Source organism: Epinephelus lanceolatus, chromosome 12 (genome assembly GCF_041903045.1).
Source record: "Epinephelus lanceolatus isolate andai-2023 chromosome 12, ASM4190304v1, whole genome shotgun sequence".
Taxonomy (NCBI): domain Eukaryota; kingdom Metazoa; phylum Chordata; class Actinopteri; order Perciformes; family Serranidae; genus Epinephelus; species Epinephelus lanceolatus.
In genome coordinates this window covers 35,297,089-35,320,510 of record NC_135745.1, presented here as the reverse complement: position 1 = coordinate 35,320,510, position 23,422 = coordinate 35,297,089, and the positions used below count along the sequence as shown (strand labels likewise).

Sequence of the window (23,422 nt, the reverse complement as noted above, 5' to 3'; positions counted from 1 at the left end):
GCGTGCCATGATTAAGACGCATGACGTCTAATATTAAACCCCAAGAGTGTGTGCATGTGTGTGTTGCCACATAGGCTACAAGGAGAGAGAGAGGGGGAGATGCAGAGGAAGAGGGAGAGAGATAGAGAGAGCATGGACACAGAACACATGCCTTCTTTTTCTCCCCTCAAGCCTCTTGCTATCTTTGCAGACAATCCCGACCGTCGTTAATTAAGACAAATGTGCGCCGCGGCTCCGCGGATAATGACCGGAGCGCCTGGATTTCTGCACACAAGGAGAAAACTGCGGGCCATGGCATTGACGGTACCCGCATTGCATCACGGACACGACACCCGGTACCCCGCTGTCTCCCTCCCACCTCAACTGGAGCCGATGAGGAGACTGTAGCATCTTATCACAGAGTTTCTTTGCCTCATAGTCCCATGCAGCCGCGCACTCAGGCGGCCGGCTGTTTGTCGCTCCTGGTCTCCAAAGCCAGCCAGCAGCTGCCTGCTCCGCTGTGCGCAAAACCGGTAATTACGCGCCGCGTTGACAACTTTGGCGCGGTGCTGTTTGGATTGCGCATCAGCAGCGGGCCGGTTTCTGGGATCTACCGGCGGAGTGAAGTGTGATTTCTCCGGGAGTCATCTGCTGCCCGATCACATCATTGATTAAGCGTGCGCTGCAACCTGTAGCTGTGTGCCCTTTATTCCATTAATTGTTCCGCCTAGGCACAATGGAGGGACGCAGCTGACGGTTTTGAATCCGTAGCCCGAGGAGGAAAGAAGAAAAAAAGAGGAGGAAAGCAGACTCAGGGGAAACCGTAAGTGTGCTGCGTCCTGACAAGATGCATCTCCGTCTCTTATGTCTCTCCAAAGTGTCTAATCTTTTAGTGTCTCCTGAACTTTGTCCATCTCTGGCTCAAGGGCAAATGTTAATTGAAGGTCTGATTGTTTTGTGGAGTATTTACTGGTGACGTGGTGTCATTTTGTGGTTACTTCAGACAGTTTAAGTATTTTAGGACAAACAGGAATGACTGACAATTGAGAAACTTGCCATGCAACACAAAAAGGGGCACAGGTGGTTGTACTGGCATAATGTTGTGCACCAAGGACTCAAGGTCTTTGTACTGTAATACAGATGTATTGCAGTAAAATGTGTGTGAGAAAATGCACACATAATGTCAGATTAAATTATTTTTACTGTTACTTTCAGACTTACGTTACACGAAAAAAGATAATATAATGTAAGAAATAGTCTGAGATTATCCCTCTGACCTCCTTGAATTTAAAATATCTTTGCTTACAATGATGAATTAATGTAGAATTAAACTAAACCAAACCTTCACCCAATTCTTATCACAACACCATTTGTTTAAAACCATTTCCTGTGCTTTCTCATCATGTGGTGTTGAGTTTTCTTCACTGTCACACAGGACAGGAGACACATTGTTTTTCCTCCCGTATTTTGGTACCAAACCTCCATGCAGAGGTGGGTGGTTTATATTTCTAAAGCATCCTGCAGAGATGGAGGGATGTGGGTCAGTGTGCTGGAGCTTGGGGCTGCAGGGCACCCAGTTCCTCCGCTGCCGGGGCCACAGCATGCCCCTGCCTGTCTGTGGCTGCCAGCTCCATGATAAAATGAAGTCAGAGACACTATTTACCCTCAGTTATGAAGGAGGGAGATGATGTGAGGACAAGTTGTAGGCGCAAGGTGTGTACAAACCTGAAGTGCATGAATAATGAGATTTGTGAATGATGTGTGTGTTTGGGTGAAATCCCTCCCAATACTCAGTGGTCCCAGAGGCTCTGGTTCATTCTGGTGCCTGTGGTCTGGTGCTTTGAACTGGTTGCCTTGCCAACAGCCAATCAGCTGCAGTCTTGTGCAGGACTGTTTTATCTGTCAGCCCGTCAGAGGCATTGACTCCCAGTGGAATTAAGTCTTTTAACCTGTAAGGGATCAGAGAGTTTGATATTCAAATGCATGCTGGTCTGTGACCAGTGAAATTGTTTAATGTATTGCCATCCATTTAAAGCTTGAATTCATCAGTAACCTGCTGCTTGGGTGGTACAATTTTATGCTAAGAGTGCACAAGGCGAGTCTATCTGCTTCGGCCTGAGAAAGTTCTGAACTTCCTGAAAATGTGAACTTCCTGAATAATCCATCCAACTGAGGGCATACTGGCAAACATGATGGATGTCTGGCTCCTGATGAAGTAGCAGTGAACTCTTGAAACAGTGGTTATCCTTCAGGTGCGAGTCTCACTTGGCTCCACATCTGTCAGTGCAATAGATTCTGCTGCCTGTGAGTAGCACCTCTGAAAAGCCTTTGGTGAAAGCCCAGAGAGATGAGCTCACAGTATTGTAATATATGTGTCATCTGAGGAACAGAAGTGATCTGAGAGCGTAACAATCCTTCATGTGTGAGCTTTCAGTGTTGAATGCAATCTCTCCCGAGAAGTTCTTCTGCAAACACACACACACACTAACACACAAGGCAGTTTATGGCGTATGAGCCTCTACAGTGACTGTTGTGGTGCCCATGAGCACAGCACTTCACTGTGAAATGCTCCTTGTGGGGTCGTTTGGCAGACAATAGTTGAAGCATGTGGTTCTCTTGTGTGAAATACACTTGAATATGAGGCAATGCATTAATCCCAGCATAAAGTGTCTCAGTAAGGTGTGGGGCCATGATGAGAACAGCTTCAACGCTCCATTGCATTGATATGGGCCTTTGAACACCATTCTCCCACATGGTGGTCCTTCATTTGGTGTTGAGGCCCGTGAGGCGGGGTACACCCTGGACAGATCACCAGACTTTCACAGGACTAACATATACACATTCACACCTATGGCCAATTTAGAGTCACCAATTAACCTGCATGTCTTTGGACTGTGGGAGGAAGCCGGAGTACCCAGAGAAAACCTACACTGACACGGAGAGAACATGCAAACTCTGCACAGTTTACATTAATAAAGATAAAATATTCATTTTAATGCATTGATTTAACCTCCCATTTGTGTGTAGGTTGGCTATGTCAGCTCAATTTGATGTTACAGAAATGTCACCGACCAACGATCCGTCATTCTTTGAAGGGCAAGTAGCAGACGTCCCCACAGCCTTGTGCTGCCTTTGTCAGAAAATCATCAATCATGTCTCACTTAATTTGTCTCCTTTGCTCTTCATTATTAACATGTTGTTTAATCAGACTGTGCGATAAAAGACAACACATCCATTTTGTTGCCACATTACAGCTAAAAGCTCATGAACGCACCAAAGTCAGAAGGAGGACCATGCGAGAAGCACCTGAATGCACCATTGTCCTTGGCTGATGGAGGTCTGGACTCGAGTCTGATTCAGTCACTTCTTATTCACTCATTGCAGCAGGCAGCATGAGCAGTACCATATGATAACAGCAAGTGTGCAAATGGGAAAGGGCACTCAGACTTTCGATAGAGTTGTTCAAAAAGATATTTTCATTCATTTTTGCTCATCATTAATCGCTGGAAAGCTCACTTCAGATTTTCCACTTAAACTTGTCAGCCATCTGTACACTGCGTGTGTGCGTGAGACAGTAAATGTGATTTGGCTGAAGTCTTTACATTTCTTCCCTTTGGTAGTTTTGTTCTCCACGTTGTCCACTTACTTAAATTGTCCACTGAAAACACTAAACAGCTTCAAGTTACTGCTTCTTTCCAGTTCAGATTGTTTGAATGTTAAGATTTGAAAGGGGAATTCCACCTATTTTTACACATTAATACACAGTTACACAGTTCATTCGTCATGGGAAGCAGAGTCCTGCAGGGGTCTGATTTTCAAGATATGCTCATGAACCGGCATGATGACTTGCAAACCCTATAAAAACCATGCGCTTTTCAAATAATTCATTCATTTCCATAACTGCTTATCCTGTTGGGGGTCGAAGGGACACTGGAGTCTATCCCAGCTGACATTGGGCGAGAGGCAGGTTACACCCTGGACAGGTCACCAGACTATCACAGGGCTGGCACATAGAGACAGACAACCATTCACACTCACATTCACACCTACAGCCAATTTAGATTCACCAGTTAAACTGCATGTCTTTGGACTGTGGGAGGAAGCTGGAGTACCCAGAGAAAACCCATGCTGACAAAGGGAGAACATGCAAACTCCACACAGAGGGGCTCCCCCACCCCAGGTTCAAACCAGGTACCCTCTTGCTATGAGGCGACAGCTAACCACTACACCACCCACTGTCCAAATAAAACAAATGTAATTCAGGAAAAACAATTTAAAGGAATATTTTTTGCGTATTCTCATAACAGGGAGCAGCACATCTGCACAGCAGTCTAACGTACCTGTTAATGATGCACCTGATTGAAGCGGCTCTCATATTCCAGATGGCGAAGGCAGGGCCGACACACAAAGTCAGTAGTCACGGGATTAAAACGTTAAAACTCTTAAATCTCAAATACCAAATCACCTTTTTTTGAGGGTCATCCGCTGCTGTGGGTACCCAACTGGATGCGGAATATACTGTGAATGTCAGCAGGGATATCTCAAGTTGCAGGAGGTGTGTAATTAAATACATCAAGTTGCATCATGGGAAATACAGGCTTAGATCCAGTTTTTGGATATTTACCCTTACTGGGAACTAGAAGTCAGAACATCTTGTCTTCAGCTGCATAGACTTTGACCATTCTTGATTAAATCTGACTTTTGTGAGACCCTTATCTTAATGAAAGTAAGTGCCCCTTTAAGAACACCTCACTGAAAAGAGACCAAAAATAGGCTAGTAGGATGAGATTTAGACAGATTATCTGAAATCAAACTGCAGGGAGTGATTGTGCAAAACACTGGAGCCACTTAAAACTACTCATCCTGAGAGGCTACATGACAATGAAGTACAGGAATGAGGTAAAAGGGCATGGCTGCTATGAAGTCACTAATGGGTGCTCAGCCACCGTTCTTATTCACTTACTAAAGGGACAGCCTATTAAAGGGCTGTTGTAAAGATGTCTTTATGACATTGACAGAGCCATATATCCGCCCAACACGAGCCTCACCCTTGTGAATTACTCATCACACTTGATCAATCCAGTGATGACTCAAATCGGGAGCAAAGGACAGCTGAGAAATACCACGCAGGAATAAAAAAAAACCCCATACCATACACTCCATCATTTGTCATTTATCCCAGCAGGCTTTTATTACACCTGCACCTGCACACGCCTCCACACAAAAGCACAAAAACATCATCAAATCCAGTAACTCCGGAGAGACAGTAGCACAGTGGAGTGGAGGAGGGAGGCGGTGTTTTGCAGTCAAACCGCACCAGCGCTGCTACGAGGCGACAGCCGGCTACGCTCTCATCTGGCTCACACACACACACATACGCACACACGCACATCACAGCGGCAGCGGCGGAGCTTTGCATCATGCGGGAGGGCTCATGATAAGAAACCTGTTACACGCTGCACATGTGATGGCACGCAGCCGCGCCGCCGGGTCCTCCTCCGCAGATTAATTAGCGGGCGGTCTTGCAACTCCTCAGAGTGTCTCGGATCGGGTGTCTTAATGAGGATATTGCGACAATGGCCAAGGACAAGACAGAAAACCGGACGCTTCAGTATCAGCAAACTTTGGTGAGTTTCGCATGAGGTCATAGATGATGCTTTCAGTCGTGTCGGGCATGGAGGGGCGTCATGGATGCCGGCGTGGCCCGGAGGATGGAGACACAGCTGCCGGTTGCTCAACTGTGTCCTGTATGAGGACGAGAGGAGGCTGTGTGCAGCTTTTTATAGGATAATATATCGTATTAGGCTATTATATATATAAAAAATCCGAATCAAATAGTCTCTATGGGCTGGTTTTATTCTCTTGACGTCTGCTTTCTCTGTAGTTGCTGCTCTCCATTCATGCACCTTGATCCACAGGTGTTGCATCACTCTCAGCCTCTGCCTGGCCCGCCTTAATAATTAATTCTTACCAATTTAGATCTCACTAAACCATGTCAGATTAATTTGTTCAGCTCAAGAAAATGCATGTATGGCTATCTCTGATCACTTTATGTGTGGCCTAATGGGTCATGATTAAGATGTTAATATCCTTGAAACATAAGATTAGAGCCTCACCCTGCTTACTGAGCTCTACCATATTTCGCTCACGTCCCGTGTCTTCCTTATCTCCCCTCTTTCTCCTGCAGATCTTGTCATCCCCTCATGCCCCCACATGTCATTTTCCCCCTCAGCTCTTCCTGTTTGCAAGAGCGGCCCCCTTTTACTTATGAACCAAAAGTGGAGTGTTTCTGAATATTAATTGCCTCATGCACCAGTTTTCCCCACTCATGTCAGTGCAGGACTGACAGTGATGCCCTGGAGCACTCCACGCAGGGATATCTATATTCAGATAAAGGGCCAGACAGATAGGCTGGCAGTCAGTCACCAGTGGATTAAAGTGTCCTTCCACCCTGATTTGTGAGTCTGTGACTGCAGCTATCTCTCATCTTCTTTCCCTCTCTTCTTTCTTATGTCTCACATGTGCACAATCTCTCGGTCAGCCCGTCTTTGTGCAGCTGTGCTGGGCCCAAGTGGTACAGAGGTGTTTCTTTTTTGTTGGTGTGAAGATCGATACCATGCTGTGTGTCTCCGTGCAAAGATCAATAGTAATGTAAAATGGCAGTCGGAGTCTCTGAGGATTGGAGCGTGCCGTCTGCCCCCTCCCTCTCCTCTGACCATAGCACTCAGATCAATGGCTTTACCATTCACTCACTGCATAACAGTCCATTACACCAAAAATAGATGCATGTGTGTCTCTCTGATTGTGCAGTTTGTGTCCCGATACTTTCCAACTACAAAGTGGCAGCACTATTCATCATATACCTCCCCTCTGGTAAAACAAAGCATCTGTGTTTTCCCTCTTAGAAAACGGAATGATACGCAGAGATAGATATTAGCCACAAATTTAAATCAGATAAGCGACGGTTTATTGCTTGCGTCGCTGCGTTATAAAATTGCATTCATGTGTTGACAAAAGGATCCTCTGTGTTTTATTGTTTGCCATCAGCAAGATTCAGTGGATTTTTCAGTCATGTGGTTGCGTGAGTATTTGGCAGCACAGGAGCACTGATGCTGTATAGCAGGGCTGAGTGGATGACATGAAGCAGATAGAGGGTATAGAGATCTGTTTGATAACTTCTCCGTGAGGAAGCAGCATAGAAATGTCATCTCATTCACAGCCACTGCACTAAAAATGCCATTTCCCTCCAGTGTTGATAAGTGTCTGACTTATAGTTTTTACTTGGAATCAGCAGCTGATTGACTGAAGCATTCACCAAGGCAATGGAACAAAAATAGCCCCTTTAATTTATGACTCCTGTTGAAGCTGGAGTTTTAAAATCAATGAGCATTGCTGTGACAATCCATTAAGATAACATGTGGCGGGTATCATAACTTCTCACATAAATGAGCTGAACAGCTGAATAATGGATATAATTACAGTGCAAATGGCCATGATTACATTTCCCTTTGTGCAAAAAACAATTATTTGATATGTAAATGATAGCCATTCATATATTGTGCACAGCGGCAGCCACTGCACCAAACAGATTTCTTGGAAGTTTCTTAGAAAGCATCCCCACTAACCTCTCTGAACTCATTATCCGGAGGGAATAGTAAAACAGAGAATAAACAGGCTATTTATAGCCATTAAGATATTCGTGAAAAAAGGCGGTGTGAACAGGGCTCTTTATTTTAAGCAGCAAGCTGTTATTTTCACGGTCCTGTGCGGAGATGCACCAGAGATCCTTTGTGCAGTGGCTGACAGTTGGAAAGCAACCAGGGTCTGGTGCATGGGTCACTGGCTTCTGCAACTGCTGTCAGGTGCACTGCATGCTGGGACAGCCGGCAGTGGCTGTCTGCCTCGCCAGTGCCTCGTGGGATGGAGGAATGGAGCAGGTAAATGTGGAGAAGACGCTGGCAGAGACTGAAAAGAAAAGAGACAGACTGTGTTGTGGTAACTTGGTGTCGAAGTGTTGCAGCCTTCCATCTGAATTCTTTTTGCTTTTTTAAGAGGTGTAGGAGGTCTAGATGTGTCATTGGGTTCGCACGTGTGCATGTGTTTTCTCTGTTCAGAAGCGTGGGCAAGCGTGCTCCATAGGTCCTGCATGTGCATTTAGTTGGGGGTGTGCGTGTGTATGTGGGTGGGTATGCTGTGTTTACCTGACCACACATATGTGCTTAAATGAGTGTGCGGTAAGTCTCTGTTGGAGCGCATGTTAGAGGCGGCATGTTCATGTCCTTCCAGCAGCGGGAGACCTGAGGATTTGGCCGCTGCGATGATCAAAGTCATGATCCACCTGAAGAAGAAAAGCCAATACACCGCACCTTATACACCCCCCCCTCCCCCCCCCCCACCCCACCACACTCCCTGCCACAGGGCACTGCAGCACCGCGGAAATGATGCACAGCACACAAGCTGCCGGCCTTTCTGAATGTATGCATGTGTGTGTTTGTTTCTGAGCAACCTGCTTCCCTGACTATGAAGATTTACCGCTGAGCAAATCCAGTTCTCACCTTTTTGTATTTGTTTCCATATGTCTGTGGTTGATGAATATTTTAAGCTACTGCAACAAAAAATTATGTAAAAATACGCTTGTAGTGGTGCAAGAGAAGAGCACACTTCTGTCTCACAAAGACAAAGCATTGGCAGCCGGTTTGCCCAGATTGATCAACTGTGAATTCTCCAGCAACAAAAAAATAAGATGGAAACATTTCCACACAGAGTAAGACTCCTCATACTTATATATTTGCATACTGTTAGTTTGCAGTGTGCAGCATGCAGACACAGATTGTCCTCTGAACAGCAGTGAGCAAGCACTCTGTCCACAAAAAACTGGACTGTGAGATCTGTTGCCTCTCTACTCTCCTTTGTATTGTTTGGTGTAAAGAGTCACAGACCAGTTGGTTTGGTAAATACCAGCATGCTGTTTGCAGTTTACTTCAGCCGCTTTAAAGGATTTCTGTGTTTTTGTACAATTAAACAGTGTCTCTGTACATCTCATCACAATGTGGTGCAGCTGTGAGGAGAAGCTTCATGAAGAAACGCAGATATTTTGAATAGAATTTGACTGTCATACATGTCTCTGTTGTATCTCAGCATCTCTCTCCCTCTGTCGCCGTTATACACACACACACACACACCCACACACACACACACACACACATAAAAGCGCTGTCTCTTCAGGGGGGTCTAGTTCCTTATAGTCAGCACTCTGTACATTCTCCCACACAGGAGCTGGCTTGGGTCCATTTCAGCTCCTGTCACTTCCGAATAGTGCTGTTACCTGCACGCCACTGAACGGGCCACTGCAGAGACTGCAGACAGAAAGAATCCATCTCAATTCATTTGACTGTTAAAATAGACCCTACTTATTGTACTGTGCAGAGTGTACTCATGAACCGAAGAGCTAACTGCCAAGATACAAGATATTTTAGACACTGTTTAAAAACCACTCAGAGAATATAGGGCCCAATAATCTGTAATAATAAACATTTGTTAATAACCCAAAATGAAAATGTAGCATTGTGAAATAAACTGCGGTGGAACAAGTATTGAAATCCTTTACTTAAAGGGACAGTTCACCCCTTAATTAAGCCCAGTTCAGACCAAAGATTTGCAACAAGATAGGTTGAAACATGCAACTACTTGTAATGTGCCATTCTGCAACATTCTTAAAACCTCCTGGTTCACACCAATGCAACTCGATGAGCCAGTGTATCATCTCGGTGCAACAACTCTCTATATTTCTGTTCTGATTTGCAGCTTTTCAGGCTTATTTTGTGGCTGAATATAATTTGTAGCTTCTTAAATATGAATGAGGATAGTGATAGTGAGATACCGGCTACAGTTGCATTTGTAGTAGTGATGAAACGGTGAAAAACAAACAAAACAAGCATCAGCTGGACTGTATTCATAATAAATACACCAGAATAATATGCATAACCAGCGCCAGTTGATCAGTCAGTGGCAATTTGTGTTGAAGGGGCATAAGAACAAACAGCAAGCAGCAGCAGCAGCCCACCGTCCAGCACACGGTGAGGATGGAAATGGAGGGCTCATTGAGGAGGTAGCACATGCAGCAGCAAGCGAACATGCTGTCTGTGGTCACTTTGACTAGACCACTAGACTTCACTACAAGCCGATTGGCTGTAGAAACAGCTGATGTGCTTTGCATTCCCAAACAAGCCACCTGCGATTTGACCAGCTGAGTTGCAGGTGACACCATCAGCCAGCCTGAGTCGAGCTCAGATCAGCTAGTTTACACCGCTGCAACTTTTCTCTGCAGCGTTCAAAGATGGGGTCATCTCATTGCGAATCTTTGGTCTGGACTAGCCCTTACCTGTAATCAGTGTAGATTGTTTTGGTGTGTGTTGCAGAGTGTTGGAGATATTGGATGCACAGATGTCTGTCGTCTCATGCAGCCTGGTCTCAGTTACAGGGCATTGAATAAGCCATTTAGCAGTGTCCCCAGTGCCACTATAATGACACTGTGGGCACCCTGTAGCATCTGTGCTAGAGGACTTTCCACAAACTCCAATGTAAACCCATCCGCATCATTATTAGCAACAAAGGTAGCTTAAAGGGCATTGAAGTCCACCTAGGCCAGGTGGTAGGGGATGTGGATGGGTTCAACAAGCACAGGACTTTGACCTAGGAGACTAGTGTTCAAGACACACTGCTGCCTCTCCAACTGTGATTGTGCTACCAAAGCCAGGTGTTTTTTTAGCGACGTCCACAGTCTTTTCCCAGCCATAACCAAATAGTTTTGTTGCCTAAACTGCCAACCCTGTCTGCTTTAAAATGCTAAAGGCTGCCTGTCTAATCCCTGCTGTCATATTTTGATGCTTGGGCAGAAGCCCCCGCGTTACTGTAATGACGGCGGGGCTTCTGCTGAAGTGTCAAAATATGACAAGTTTGGATGAGATCACGTTGTCTGTGGAATATAATGGAATTAGATGGCACTAAGCTTGTGGTGCTCAAAGTGCCAAAAAAATACATTTGAAAATTACAGAACCATTTGGTGTATTTGTCCTTTCTTGGCATTACCGGCAACGACTGCGGCTGGATCCAACCAAAAGAAATCAAACATCTTCTCGTATATGACAGTTCAAATATTAGGAAACTGCGGAGTGCTGAGATGTTAATTTGACTCTCCCTTTAATTTTCTGGAAAAACTGTTAAGTAAATAAGCTCAAATTTTACATGGTCACAGTCAGGCTCATACTGAACAGGATTACATTGAAAATTTCAGCAAACCTCTGAAGGAAATTAATTTAATCATTTAATTTGTGAGACTTTAACAATGAGGACATTTTCAGTATGTTACAGTGCTGAATTTCTCTGTACAGTACTGTGAAGTAACTTTAAATTGTATATAACCTAACAGAGTGCTCCAGGGATGACATTTTTCTGTCAGCCTCGCCAAAAAGCCAGTGCAATTTTACTATTAGATTTTGGATTATTGCTGAAAATAAACTACTAAAATAATGACACATTTTGTTCAGCATGATAATCTTCAAAAATGAACACCACTTTTATCATTTTTGGGGCCTAAATTTAATCACCAGAAGTAAAAATCTACCGTTCGGCTAAAAACAAACTGCACCACAGTCGCATGTCTTAACATCACCACCACAACGAGGCTCTGAAGCCACGCTTGGTGTGATGATGTTACGTCGTCTCATTTAGCTACCTTTTTTTATGACACATAAAAGCTTCAAAATTCACATTGTATTTTATGTTGTAGAACAAACCCTCAAAGTCTCAGGCATCTAAGCAAAGCCAGTCAAAATACCCACTGACTTTGACATGAGGGAACCAGGAATGCTAAAATGCCAGCTCATTTTCAGGTTTTAGGACTCAGTTCTGGGCTGGGGTACTCTATGGAAATGTTTTATTATCATATCAGCACTGCCACTGACTAGATATGATGTGTAATAAATTACTGCTCTATTGCGAGTCTTTCTTCATCTTTTTCGGCCGGTCCAAGGACCTGTACGTGACAGCAGGAAGAGATGCACTTCAAATTCAAAGCAGTGGCTGGCTTCACTAGGTTTTACACAGTGCTGCTGTGCTTTTTTGTCTTGTCTTACTGTGTCCTCTTATTGTGGCTCGACGTACATTATCGGTTATAAATTTGTTTTTGATTGTGTGAGAAAATGGACGTGTGACATGAGAGTGTGTGAAAACTGTGAGCCTCGGTGCGTGAGAGTTGGCTGCCCTGCACGCCATATTTTCCGTACCAAATTATGTGCATGTACTGTAGAGCTGAGAATTACATGCACAGCTCATATTTTAGGAGCACTGCCAGGCATATGCACCTGGTATTTAGAGCCCTGAGTAGACAAACTTTGAGTGTTTTTGTTTCTCTGCTGGTAAAGCCCATTTTAAACCTGTTGCAAATGTAATTTCTGTGGATGAGCGTCATGATGTACGCAAAACAACCAGATCCCCCCTCAAGTGTTTTTCTGACAAGATGTCACTCTCTCAGCTTGATCCTTCAGTCTCCCTGACATCACCCCCAACCCTCCCCCATCCTTTGTGCTGCTTTCTACTAATATGATCAGAGTGTGTGTTGGTGTATTTTCACTTGTCTGGGTGCACAGGGTCTGCTCGACAGCATCAAGGTTTTTCATGTTTACTTTGCTGTCTGTGTGTGTGTGTGTGTGTGTGTGTGTGTGTGTGTGAGAGAGAGCTCTGACTCATAGGTAACTATTCTAAAAGCAGCCTCCGCTACCTATATTAATGTAAATGTAGACTGCGGGATGAGTCAAATTTGTCACTTCCTCCTCTAATTCAATTTTCAATCTCGTCCCTGGAGGCTCCGTTGCTCAGATTAGCTCAGAGTGCTTTAGTCCTCCCGTTATTTCCCCTTTCTCATCAATACACACTCAGCACGCGTTAAAGTAATCACACCGCCACAACAGTATGTGGGAGTTTAAGGGTCTGAGACATCCATCTTTTTCGCCGCAGCGACGGGTCCCTTCACTCTCTCACAGGCTACCATAAAAGAAGAGATTAAAATCGTCTAATGAATATTTATTAATAATAAAAAGCAGAAAGGATGATAGTTTTAGATGTTCAAGCCTCCATCATTAGAGTGTCAAATATTTGTCCTTGCTGTCTCCTCACAATGAATAAATTATACTGCCTTGGGAATAGCTGAATAATGAAGAACTTTTTAATCTCATCTGTTGTGCTAGACTCACAGGTGGATTATAGAATGGACCTAACGGGCCCAGGCCCAGGAGCCCATGTGCTCAGAGGGCTCGTAAACCAGAACCTCAGCCTGAAGTTGCACTTTGCATTTCTTGTTGCATGGTTAAAGGGCTTTATCATTGATATCAATGACAGAGCCCCAAAAGAACTTTGATTGTGGTTAAGAGAGGTGTATTTTGTTAATGTGCTTTTTGCTTTAATTGAATGTACACATGCTGCAAATCCTGTGTTGTTAAGATACAGTTGAATTTATTTCTATTTATTGTGCTGTTGTCTTTGAGTGTGCCTGTACTGTAAATCCTGTATGATGCAGGTGAATGAATGTCAGTTAAAAGGTACCTATTTTGCTCATTTTCAGGTTCACGCTTGTAATTTGTTTACATGCTTCAGTGGTCTACACACTTTATTTTCCTCATACTGTTTGTGTTTGAACACCTATATTCACCTTCTGTCTGAGACACTCAGTTTTAGTGCCTTTCTCCTGAAGCTCCTGACCTGAGAAAACTGTCTGGCTCTGCGACTCTGCTAGGGATGGTATTGATAAGCTCCGACGTTATCCGGCCTTTTATCTATACTATGAACATTTTGATCTAATTCATTATCATCCTGCAGCCTCTCACCTGCGCTCTGTGCCGGGGCTGACCAAAGTGAAGATAACCTGAAAAGTATTCAAAGGCAACTACGCTCGTTACTGGAAGTGCAGTTAAACGTTAGTGAGTAAAAAGCCAGTACTTTATCAATACATGTGTCCAGCAAGCATAAACATGTTAACATGCAGACAGTGATATTTCAATATGCTTTGTCCGCAGTCTCTCATCCACCGGACAGCATGCGAGTTTGGCTAATGGCGAATTGTTACGAATAAGCTAACAAACAGCTGTCTGTATGTAGACTAACCATTTAGCTAAGTTTGCCACTCATGTTAAAACTGGGCAAATACTTTTAAACAAAGCTGCTGGCTGACACAAACAGCCTGAATCACATCAGCAGAGAGGGAGCAGGAGGACAGGAGGAATGACTCATAGTTACTGATAAAACCTGAACTTCACTCAGTATTGTGATGTCCGAAATGTTATTTATATAGTGACGTTGCTGTTGTAGAAATGACTTGCTGCTCTGCAAACAGCATTTAGTTCCATTTAAAATATTCAGTAACCCTGTTCTAAAATTATTCTTTTTCAAATGAATATATTTTTCTAAAAAGCAATTATTTAGAAATGAAAAAGAATCGATAAGGAGTATTGTTAAGAGTAGTAGTAATGTACCCCAGCTTTTAACAGATCTGGGGAAAACTGCATTCTCCGACAATGCACCTTGGACATTAAACAATCTTCAAATAGATCTAAAGGGCATCATAAGGAATGTGGTTATGTGCTAGAGGCTACTATATTTGAATAGTTGTTGTTTTATTTATTTATTTTCAATCTGAATGGGACATCCTGGTTAAATAAAGGTTAATAAAAGTCTTCATGATAACCATCACTAGTCACTGTAGCGAGGGAATGACTGTAACTGAGTATAGCATTGCTTTCTCCCGGGAAGAATCTCCAATAAAAGCTTCTTAACACAACCAGGCGTGTTCCAGCAGGAATACAATCCAACATCAGGGAGAAATCAACAACACTTTCCCTGATGGTAGCATGTAGCTACAGTGTAGGCTGTATCATGTAGACACTTGCAGTGCCGTGCCTGGAGCAGATGACCATATAAAGAACCTGTCATGATCTGACGTCAGCGTATAGCCAAAATTAAAAAAAAAAAGAACAACTTGGAAACAGAGTATTCACAACAGCCTGAAGCCTGAACCCCTGCTCAGGGGCCCATTGTCTCATAACACGCCGATGGCTAGGCTTGCACATGGTCTGACTGAGAGAGCTGGCAGAGTGAGTGAAGTAGCAGTAAAGTGGGGGGTCTGACGCAGTGGACAGTTGGTGGCCATGTGGTGCTTTACTGGAAAGTATTTATCCGGTAGATGGACCTGTGGGTGTAGTAAGTAGTGCTGCAGAGTGACATGTAATTGCTTTAGAATAGCTGGTGATAGTGAAGGTGCTTCCCTTGTCAGTACCTAGAAGTGGTGGGCAGTGTAGCCCGTCTGATACTGGATGTCTGAGGCAGATACTGATATTTTCCATTTAAATATAAAACATATTTTTTTCAATTCATAGCAAGATCCGTACTGAGCAGGGCAGTTGAAATATCATGTCGTCAGTGCTTTCTAATCGACAAAGTATCTAATAGTGACACCTTTTTTAAACTAACTCAGACCTAGTTCTGCATTTCTGTGCTGCAGATTCATGTTACCTATCAACCAACACATACACAGATATGTCCAATAGTCTGATTTTTGATTTCTGATTTTGTTTTAATTGAGCATAAATGCTTTTAACTATACATCTGCTACGCTGTGCTGCTGCCAGAGGAGCCGCTGAATGAGTTCCCTCTGAGCAGTAACTCGCTAAAAGAGTCTGGGAAGTCCGGGGCTGTTCATGAAGCATTCAGGACGCCACAGTTTATTCCACACTACTGAAGCTGCTCCTCTTTTTAGAACCACTGCAGAGTCTGGAATAATTCCGCTTTCAGCCATGCTTGTCATCAAGCTGAAATATTGTGAGTATCACAATATGGGTTTTTCATGTCATATTAAAATCATACCGGTATTATTGTGAATGAAATGATATGGCACACCCCTAATACACACATTGAAATCATGTCACCATGTTTTACATCAACAGCCACAAATAAAATTAGCAGCATTATGCACTTTTTGTTTGCATGAACATTAAAATAATGACATAGGAATTGGAAACCATATCAAATGTGAATTAACATTAAAGATGGCACCATGTGGCCATGTGCTTGGCAGACTGTTTGTTGATGCTGGACCGTATTTACTGTGAGTTTTTGAAAACGCAGTAATCAAACACAGTTGTAATGAAAATTAGAATTTGAACGGTAACACGAATCATTGGGAATTTACTGTAGTTTGTTGTGAAACTGGTAAAACTGACCTTTTCACCTCTAATCCGCACACAGTCACTCTCATTTTAATATCTCTAAACATGTACATGTAATGTGGGGAAGACATTTAAAGGCTTTTTTAGTCACTATTGACTGACTTTACAATATCAATGCATATTTTTATTTTATCACAGTAGAGACAGCCGCCTCATATTCCTAGAATATCTGGACTGAACAAAAGCGGCTGTAAAACAGTCTGAGGCTGCAGTTTCTCACCAGATGCAAAGTCAGTAATTTTTTTTCTGCAAGCTCTTTGGGTCTTAAGAGTTATTTTTACCTCTTTGTATTTGTTTCTGTGTTTCTATTTTCAACTATGAAAATCATTGTTGAAATGAGACATTAAGGACGAGAATTGTGATGTGAGCCATGTCAGAATATGGATTTTCTGCATTTTCAGTCTATGATTGTTTAATGGGATTAGTTAGATGACGGTTAGTTGGATTATCCTTCAGTTTTTTTGTAGTGAACATAATTTCCTCCCTTGTGAAACTGTTTTGCACCGAACTGGAACTTTACTCTGTCGGCATAACGGTCGATGACAAACAAGTCAATAGCAACCAGTGGGAGGCAGGAGTTTAACTGGTGAAGAGGGTTTTGATGTGGGAGGTAAACTGACTAATGTGGATACAGAAGTTGGTCACGTGGGAGGTGAACTGGTTACAGATAACAGCTCATTTAACCCACAGGGTCCCACCTGCTGCTCTCCCAGGGGGCCGTGCTCCAGATGGCCAGTGATTGCTTTCACACAGGCCAAAGACAGAATCACTAACAGGCCCCGTTTATTCTCCCAGTGGGTGTTTGTCTGGTGCTGGTGGTGGGTTTGTATGTGTCTATACTGTGGGTGTGGGTGCGTGAATTTTTTTTTTTTTTTGCCAACACACAAAATACAGTAGGAAAGTTGTAACTCGGTGTCGCCTTCAGTAGATTTTATTTCCTCATGTAGTGATGATACAAATATAGACCAACCAGGAAATCCAGCAAGTGTCAGTCACTCTTCCTCCATGCTTTCATTTATTGATCCAGATCTTTAGAAGCTGACAGATATGGGTCGTTTAATTTATGAAATACTAACAGACACATTGATTCTCTTTTGATGAGGAAGAAGTGGAACTGCCCTCAAAACATTCTCCATTTTGGGGGATACTTTTTTCCAACTGCAACAGTTTTGTATCAAATATTTAAAGGGACAGTTCACCCCAAAATCAAAAACACATATTTTCCCTCTTATCTGTAGCGGCATTTATCAGAAGCATGCCTCTACTGCTAGCTCACCTAGCACCACTGAGCTAGCTCAGCTGAGGAGCACACCAGTTATGTTTATATCTCGCACTGTCACAAGCTCTCATTCATACATGTTTCCTTCTGCATGGTGATACAGTTGCCAGGTGGTAAAGAGAAAGTAGTTCCTACATGAAACTGCTTACAGGAAAGACTGTGGATTATCTTGAGACATTGCTGTTGAGTTTTTCAAATGTATTTCAGTCAGGAGAGACTTGTTTTGAGGGAAAAGAATATCAATTTACATGTGCGCACAAGTATGAGAAATGTGAAAAGTCTTTTGGTGATTAGACCCCATCATGATGTCATCTATTCCAGGAGGGTGGTACAGACCTATAGATTAGGGATCCACCCCCATTGGGTCTTGACGCTGGTGGTAGTGGTGACGAGATGAGATGAAGAGGAAATTGAGGGTCTGGATGTGAAGAGCGATAGGCTTTTGATGAGCTCGTCCTGGGCTCTGGACAAGGTGACTGGAGGAGGGCGTGACGATTCCGTCTGTAGTGACAGCTGACAGGAGCAGATTTAACTTTTGGCAGTTACGCTGAGCTTCATTTATTTGGCACTTTGAGCACCACAAGCCAAGTGCCATCTAGTTCCACTATATTGGAGAGAAGGCAGACATCTTTATGGCCGATATCTCCAACATTTTGCACTACACAAATATGTGTTTTTGATTTTGTGGTAAACTGCCCCTTTACACAGTACCCACAATAATTACCGGTTTGGTTCTGGCTTGTGACCTTTGTTGCATGCTCTCATTCCCCTTGTTTTCCTTATCGCATCTCAGCTTTCTTTCCACTAGAGGTAAAAAGCCAAAAATAATCTTAATACATGATAATCACTAGAAATTACAAAATGCCGTTGACGCACATTTTAATGCCTTTCTGAGTTTTTGAAATTATGCTGACCACTGTGGTGTGAAGGTTGTGTTGCCTTTGCATTAATAGCTCCACAAAGCTGAATACTAAATACTTATTTTTCTTTTTTTCACTGCAGCTTTAAGACCCAACAGAATCCACTTCAATAAATAGCTCTAAAGAAATGCAGACAGACGGTTTGAGAGCAAACAATGTCGATATCATTTGCCAGTTATTTTATACCCCTATCATTTTTATGTTACAATAAAAGTAGAGTTTTGCCTGAATAATATTGATTTTCACTCAGTGACCCATTTGCTTAATCCACCCAATATTTAAAATGCCAAACATGCATGCAAACCCTGCATCCACCAGTTTGCTTTAATTGACAGTGGCAAAACTTGTTTACATTTCACTCGGCTAACATGTTTATGCATGTCCACACAGCAGCAGTTGTTAGCATTCGTCAGCTGGCACCTATTGGCTGATTCCTCTGGGATTCTCTGGCTTACACCCAAGGCCGTGCTGCTGTCTGAATATGATGTATAGCTACGTTTTGCTTAAATGCTTCCCAGCAGGTTGGAAGTTAACGTGGATGGAGATGAGCATCACTGACAGCATGGGCCTTCTCTCTGCTCGCCAGTCAGACTTAACATATACGGCTGCTCTGCTTTCCCTCTGCACCTCCTGTGCATGCAAGCAGAAAGAGCGAGTCTGGAGGAGTCGTGATGCCCATCTCAATGAGAGGAGGGGGTGGACGGGTTGGAGTGGGACAAAAAGGGAGGTGGTGTGCAGAGCAGTGGAGGAGAGATGTTGCAAGTTGTAGCATACAGAGAAACCAAGAGGGACTGTTATCAAAAAATAAAGAGTGAGGAGGGAGAGAATGGGAAGGAGACAAGCAGTGAGCCTGAAGGAGTCGTGATGCTCATCTTAATGTGGCTGTGGCGAGCTAAAAAGCAGCCCAGTCGCCAGGAGAAATTGTTGACATCATTTCTAAAGTGACATAGTCCTGATTACATGTATGAGCTGACTATCAGGTGGAGGGGATGCTGCCAAGCTGCAGACCAGTGTCCAAGACCAACAGCAATGGTTTTATTTTATCAAGACATTGGCAGCATTTCCAGCTGTGATTGTGGCATCAAACCTGGGTATTTTTAAGCTGTAGCATGATCTTTTCCAAAGCAGAACCAAGTGTTTTGTGCCTAAACAGACAACCACAGCATTGTTGAAATGCAAGTTCTGATCTGCTGCAAGGTTTGCAGAGATGTACAATGCCAAAAAATTTAAGCGAAAACAGCATAGTGCAGCTTGCCATGTTACATATCTGTGAGGCATTTCAGGTGGAAAGAAATTCTTTGTAACATTGCTCAGCATTTCACAGGATTTGAGCTGCAGGTACTCTGCCCACAATTTGCCACTCAAAGTTTCTCCAAATTTTAGTTTGGCTAAAGAGTCACAGCTCAGCAACTGCTACAGCTTTCCATAGCCATTGTGTGGCAGCTTGCTGCAGGCTGTACTTTGCTGGGTGCATTTTCAGTGTATTCTGGCGACTGCCTTCTCAAACACCAATCTTTCCAAAACCCAAAGATTTACTCATACCACAGGACTGCAAAACTGGCATTTCTAGTTTAACATGTCTTTTGGATTGGTTCTCTCAGCCTCAACCACAATTAATTTTCAGCTTATAGTCTATTCTTGCCATATGTTAGAGTTAGACTTGTAGCATAATCTCACTTGTAATGCAATCTTGTGATTTCTCAGCACAAATCAGGACAAGGGGTTGCATTACATGCTTCGACTATACTGCCTCTGCACAAAAATCTACCTCAGCAGAAAAATGTATAAGTGAGTGACCTTGACAGAGCAAGTCAAACAAAACGCAGTTGTGAGCATGAGCTTTACACAAGCTTTTATTAAAAGTCATGGCCAGATCTGGCTGCCAGTGGACTGTCATCTCTTCAATTTGGTGTTGGGAGAGGATGGTTTCTGCTCAGTCAGGATCACCTCTCCACTTGAGACTAGAGCTCTCTGACTAGAAGAGACTTTCCTTGCTGCAGCAACAGCTCTTCCTGCAAGAGAAAGGGTTCATCTGTCACTTTTGATTTGGCAAATTCATAATCTGACAGAAGTGTATCAGTTGTGATGCGTCATCTCTTTAGTAAGGATGCCAAACAGTCTCTAGTTCAAGATCCTCCAAGTGAGGATTTGCCTTCCATTTTTCACTGGGAAGCTTAATGATGCACTGATAGAACTTTGTCTTGACAAATTTAGGGTATCTACAGATAGCTGATCCAGTACTTAATTGATTTCTCCACCTCACAAATTTAAACTGGACTGTGAGGCCATCAACTTATTTGGCAGCCTGCTGTGGCTTAATAGGGCTCATCAGGAACGCTGCAATTCTTGACACTGTTAACTTTAGATTGTCAGGCATTTTATACACTGGTAAACCATTTGTTGCAGTCATTTTACACTTGAGCTACTCACGCTGTCGGTGGCATGGCTGGTCACAAGAGTTTGTGCTGCTGGGATAACACACTGCTGTAGCACAATGGATGAACACCTGAAAAAAGTAAGCAGATTGCATATTGTGTCAGCTACAGTTGGATTGTAAATTGTACCATCCAATGATGTTATTGCGCCAATCTGTACCGTGTCCTTCTGGGTAGAAAAGGTGTTTGGATCCACGAATGTGAACATTTTAACAATAAAGCGTTTGTAGTGTGTTGGGTATTGAAGCCCAGAGGAGCCATCCACAGGCACCACTGTGGTAACATAGCGGTCATCATCATAGGGACACCTGAAACCAACAAGAACTCAAGTTAACAGAATTCTTCACACAGCTGTTTTTAGATAGTTTACCTCTGCAATGAAATGCATATTCTTGTGTTTATCAATCTAGACATTTGATGCGAGTTGCAGTGTTGGAGATATCAGCCATAGAGTTTTGCCTTCGAGTATAATGGAACTAGATGACGCTTAGCGTGGTGCTCAAAGCACTAAAACATTAAACTCAACAGCAGTGTCTCTTTCCAGAAATCATGACCCTGTTAGTCAAGATAGTCCAGACCTTGGTGTGAGCATGCTGCCTTCTGTGTGACGATATGGTTGGTGGGTGTAGTTTGGTAGAAAATAGTTCTCATGAAACTGCTAACAGGGTCTGCAGATTATCTTGAGTAACCAGGGTCATGATTTCTGGACGATTAGTTTTTTTTTAAATTTGGCGATTTAATCACAAGTTGAGTGCCATCTAGTTCCATCATATTCTAGAGAAAGCAGACATCTACTGCTGATATTTCCAACACTCGCAACTCACACTGAAACAATCTACAATAACACTATGGGTAAGAGGAAAGATGCATTTTGACTTTAAAATCCTTTAGAATGTACCCATAAGCCAGAAGGTCCCACTGTGGCAGGCTGTCAGGATTGGGTGTAGATGTGGCCCAGCAGTGCTCCAGGTTAAGGACAAGGTTTGGGTCAGACCTCTCCAGGATGTTCACCTCAATATAGACTGGTTCCCTCAGCACTTTAGTGACTGGGTAGTCGGCCACAGTGTAGAACGAGCTATACCCTGCCTCTTCTGTAATCAAAAGAGTTTTAGTGGATGCAGAAATTCAGCACCAGCTGGCACCCTTTTAAGAGTCTTGTGGTCACTCACCCTCGACACATCCCTTTGAGTGACACTGCCCGTTGCCTAGTTTAAGCTCCACTCTGAGGGGTCCTGCAGCAGCAACCGGCACAGGTGGAGGAACAGCATTCACCTCCATGACGAGAGCTTCCACAGCTGTGCCAGAATACCTACACTGAAACAATAACCTGTTGGGAGAGAGCAGATGGCTTTACATCTCAGGAAACCTCAGCAGGCCACCAAAACCAATAATGAGATTGATTTTAACTCACTCAAAATGGCTGTCCCTGGTGATTGATCCTCTGGGTCCAATTCCCACTTCATACGAGGAAGACATGTGGTTCTCATACACCACGTAACCATTTTCCTCCTGCAGGAGGAGTGGAATCAAAAGAAAATGTTCAATTGTTATTTGAGGAAACACATGACACTGTTTGAATCTTCAAATGTGAGAAGCTTCCAGTTTCACAGGTTTACATCATCGCAAACTGAATCTTTGATATTTGAGTGCATAAAAAAATTTAGGTGGAGACTTTACCACATTTAACTTCTCAAATATTAACTGAAGTAAAAACTGGACCAGTCACCTTGAGTGTAGTGCCACATGCAGTCACAGGGAACTGAAAGATTGCAAAAGCAGAGGTGACGCCCGCAGGAGTACAGGAGGGGTTGTTTGTTTCCATCAGGCTGACTGACTCCACATCAATGTGGGGCAACGTGGCATCTTTAGCCACCACCACCACAAACTGGCCATCTCTGGTGCACTGCACAGTCACTGGGTGAGGAGAGAATACATGGATTAATTCTCAGTTGCAGCAGCTGTGTTACTCACCATGAAGCATTTGTTTGAGAGGCACTAGAAACTGCCCTGAGAGCACAGGTACCTGCTTTCCCATAGTAGCACTGCCACCCATCAAAGCAGCAGTTAATGTTTTCACACTGCTCAGCGGTGATATCTGCAGTCCCACACTGGATCTTGTTGCTCTGCTCCACCTGGCATTTATCAAAGGGAGCTGCAGGTGGAGGGACATGCGGCTGTTGCTGAGGCTGCTGAAAAGAAGGAGAAGGTTGGTGTTTCTGCAGAGGCAGCGTCCAGTGATGCTGGGCAGTAACACCACAAGCCAAAACAACAACCACCAACACACCAAACAGACACTTGAAAAGCTCCATTATGGTATAAGCAACTGCACACTGGCTAGAATTGCAATAACAGTTCCTATGGCTCAGACGCAGGCTTTATACACGATTGATTATGTGTCGTTTGCTGAGAACTCCGCCTCTTATCGTTAGAAGTCAATTGTGTGGCAGCCCTGTGGAGTTAATCAGCTGGTAGCTGACAGGTGGAGCTTATTGTCTGCTCATCTGTCTGAAAAGAGGTCATTACACGACTGTTGAG

At 43.5% G+C, this 23,422-nt stretch overlaps 2 protein-coding genes across 6 annotated transcripts in view; one reads left to right on the top strand and one right to left on the bottom strand.

The window, feature by feature from the left end:
• The first annotated feature begins 106 nt into the window (after positions 1-106).
• The window catches only part of clcn2a (chloride channel, voltage-sensitive 2a), a 63,368-nt gene continuing 40,052 nt past the window's right edge, over positions 107-23,422 (top strand). For 3 of the 5 annotated variants that reach the window (XM_033637483.2, XM_033637487.2, XM_033637482.2), the window contains exon 1: positions 5,287-5,606. In XM_033637483.2, coding sequence (XP_033493374.1) covers positions 5,556-5,606 — 51 coding nt within the window. In that variant the 5' untranslated portion in view covers positions 5,287-5,555. Of the gene's footprint in view, positions 803-5,285; positions 5,607-23,422 lie in introns of those variants that run through there. The other 2 variants (XM_033637485.2, XM_033637484.2) reach the window with 2 other exon arrangements.
• Positions 20,288-23,244, bottom strand: LOC117263829 (zona pellucida sperm-binding protein 4-like). The gene is made up of 8 exons (XM_033637489.2): positions 22,911-23,244; positions 22,614-22,801; positions 22,299-22,396; positions 22,057-22,214; positions 21,786-21,978; positions 21,048-21,195; positions 20,883-20,958; positions 20,288-20,464 (listed from the first exon to the last, which is right to left on the bottom strand). The coding sequence occupies exons 1-8, from the start codon at positions 23,194-23,196 to the stop codon at positions 20,346-20,348; spliced, it is 1,266 nt and encodes a 421-aa protein (XP_033493380.2). The 5' UTR covers positions 23,197-23,244; the 3' UTR covers positions 20,288-20,345.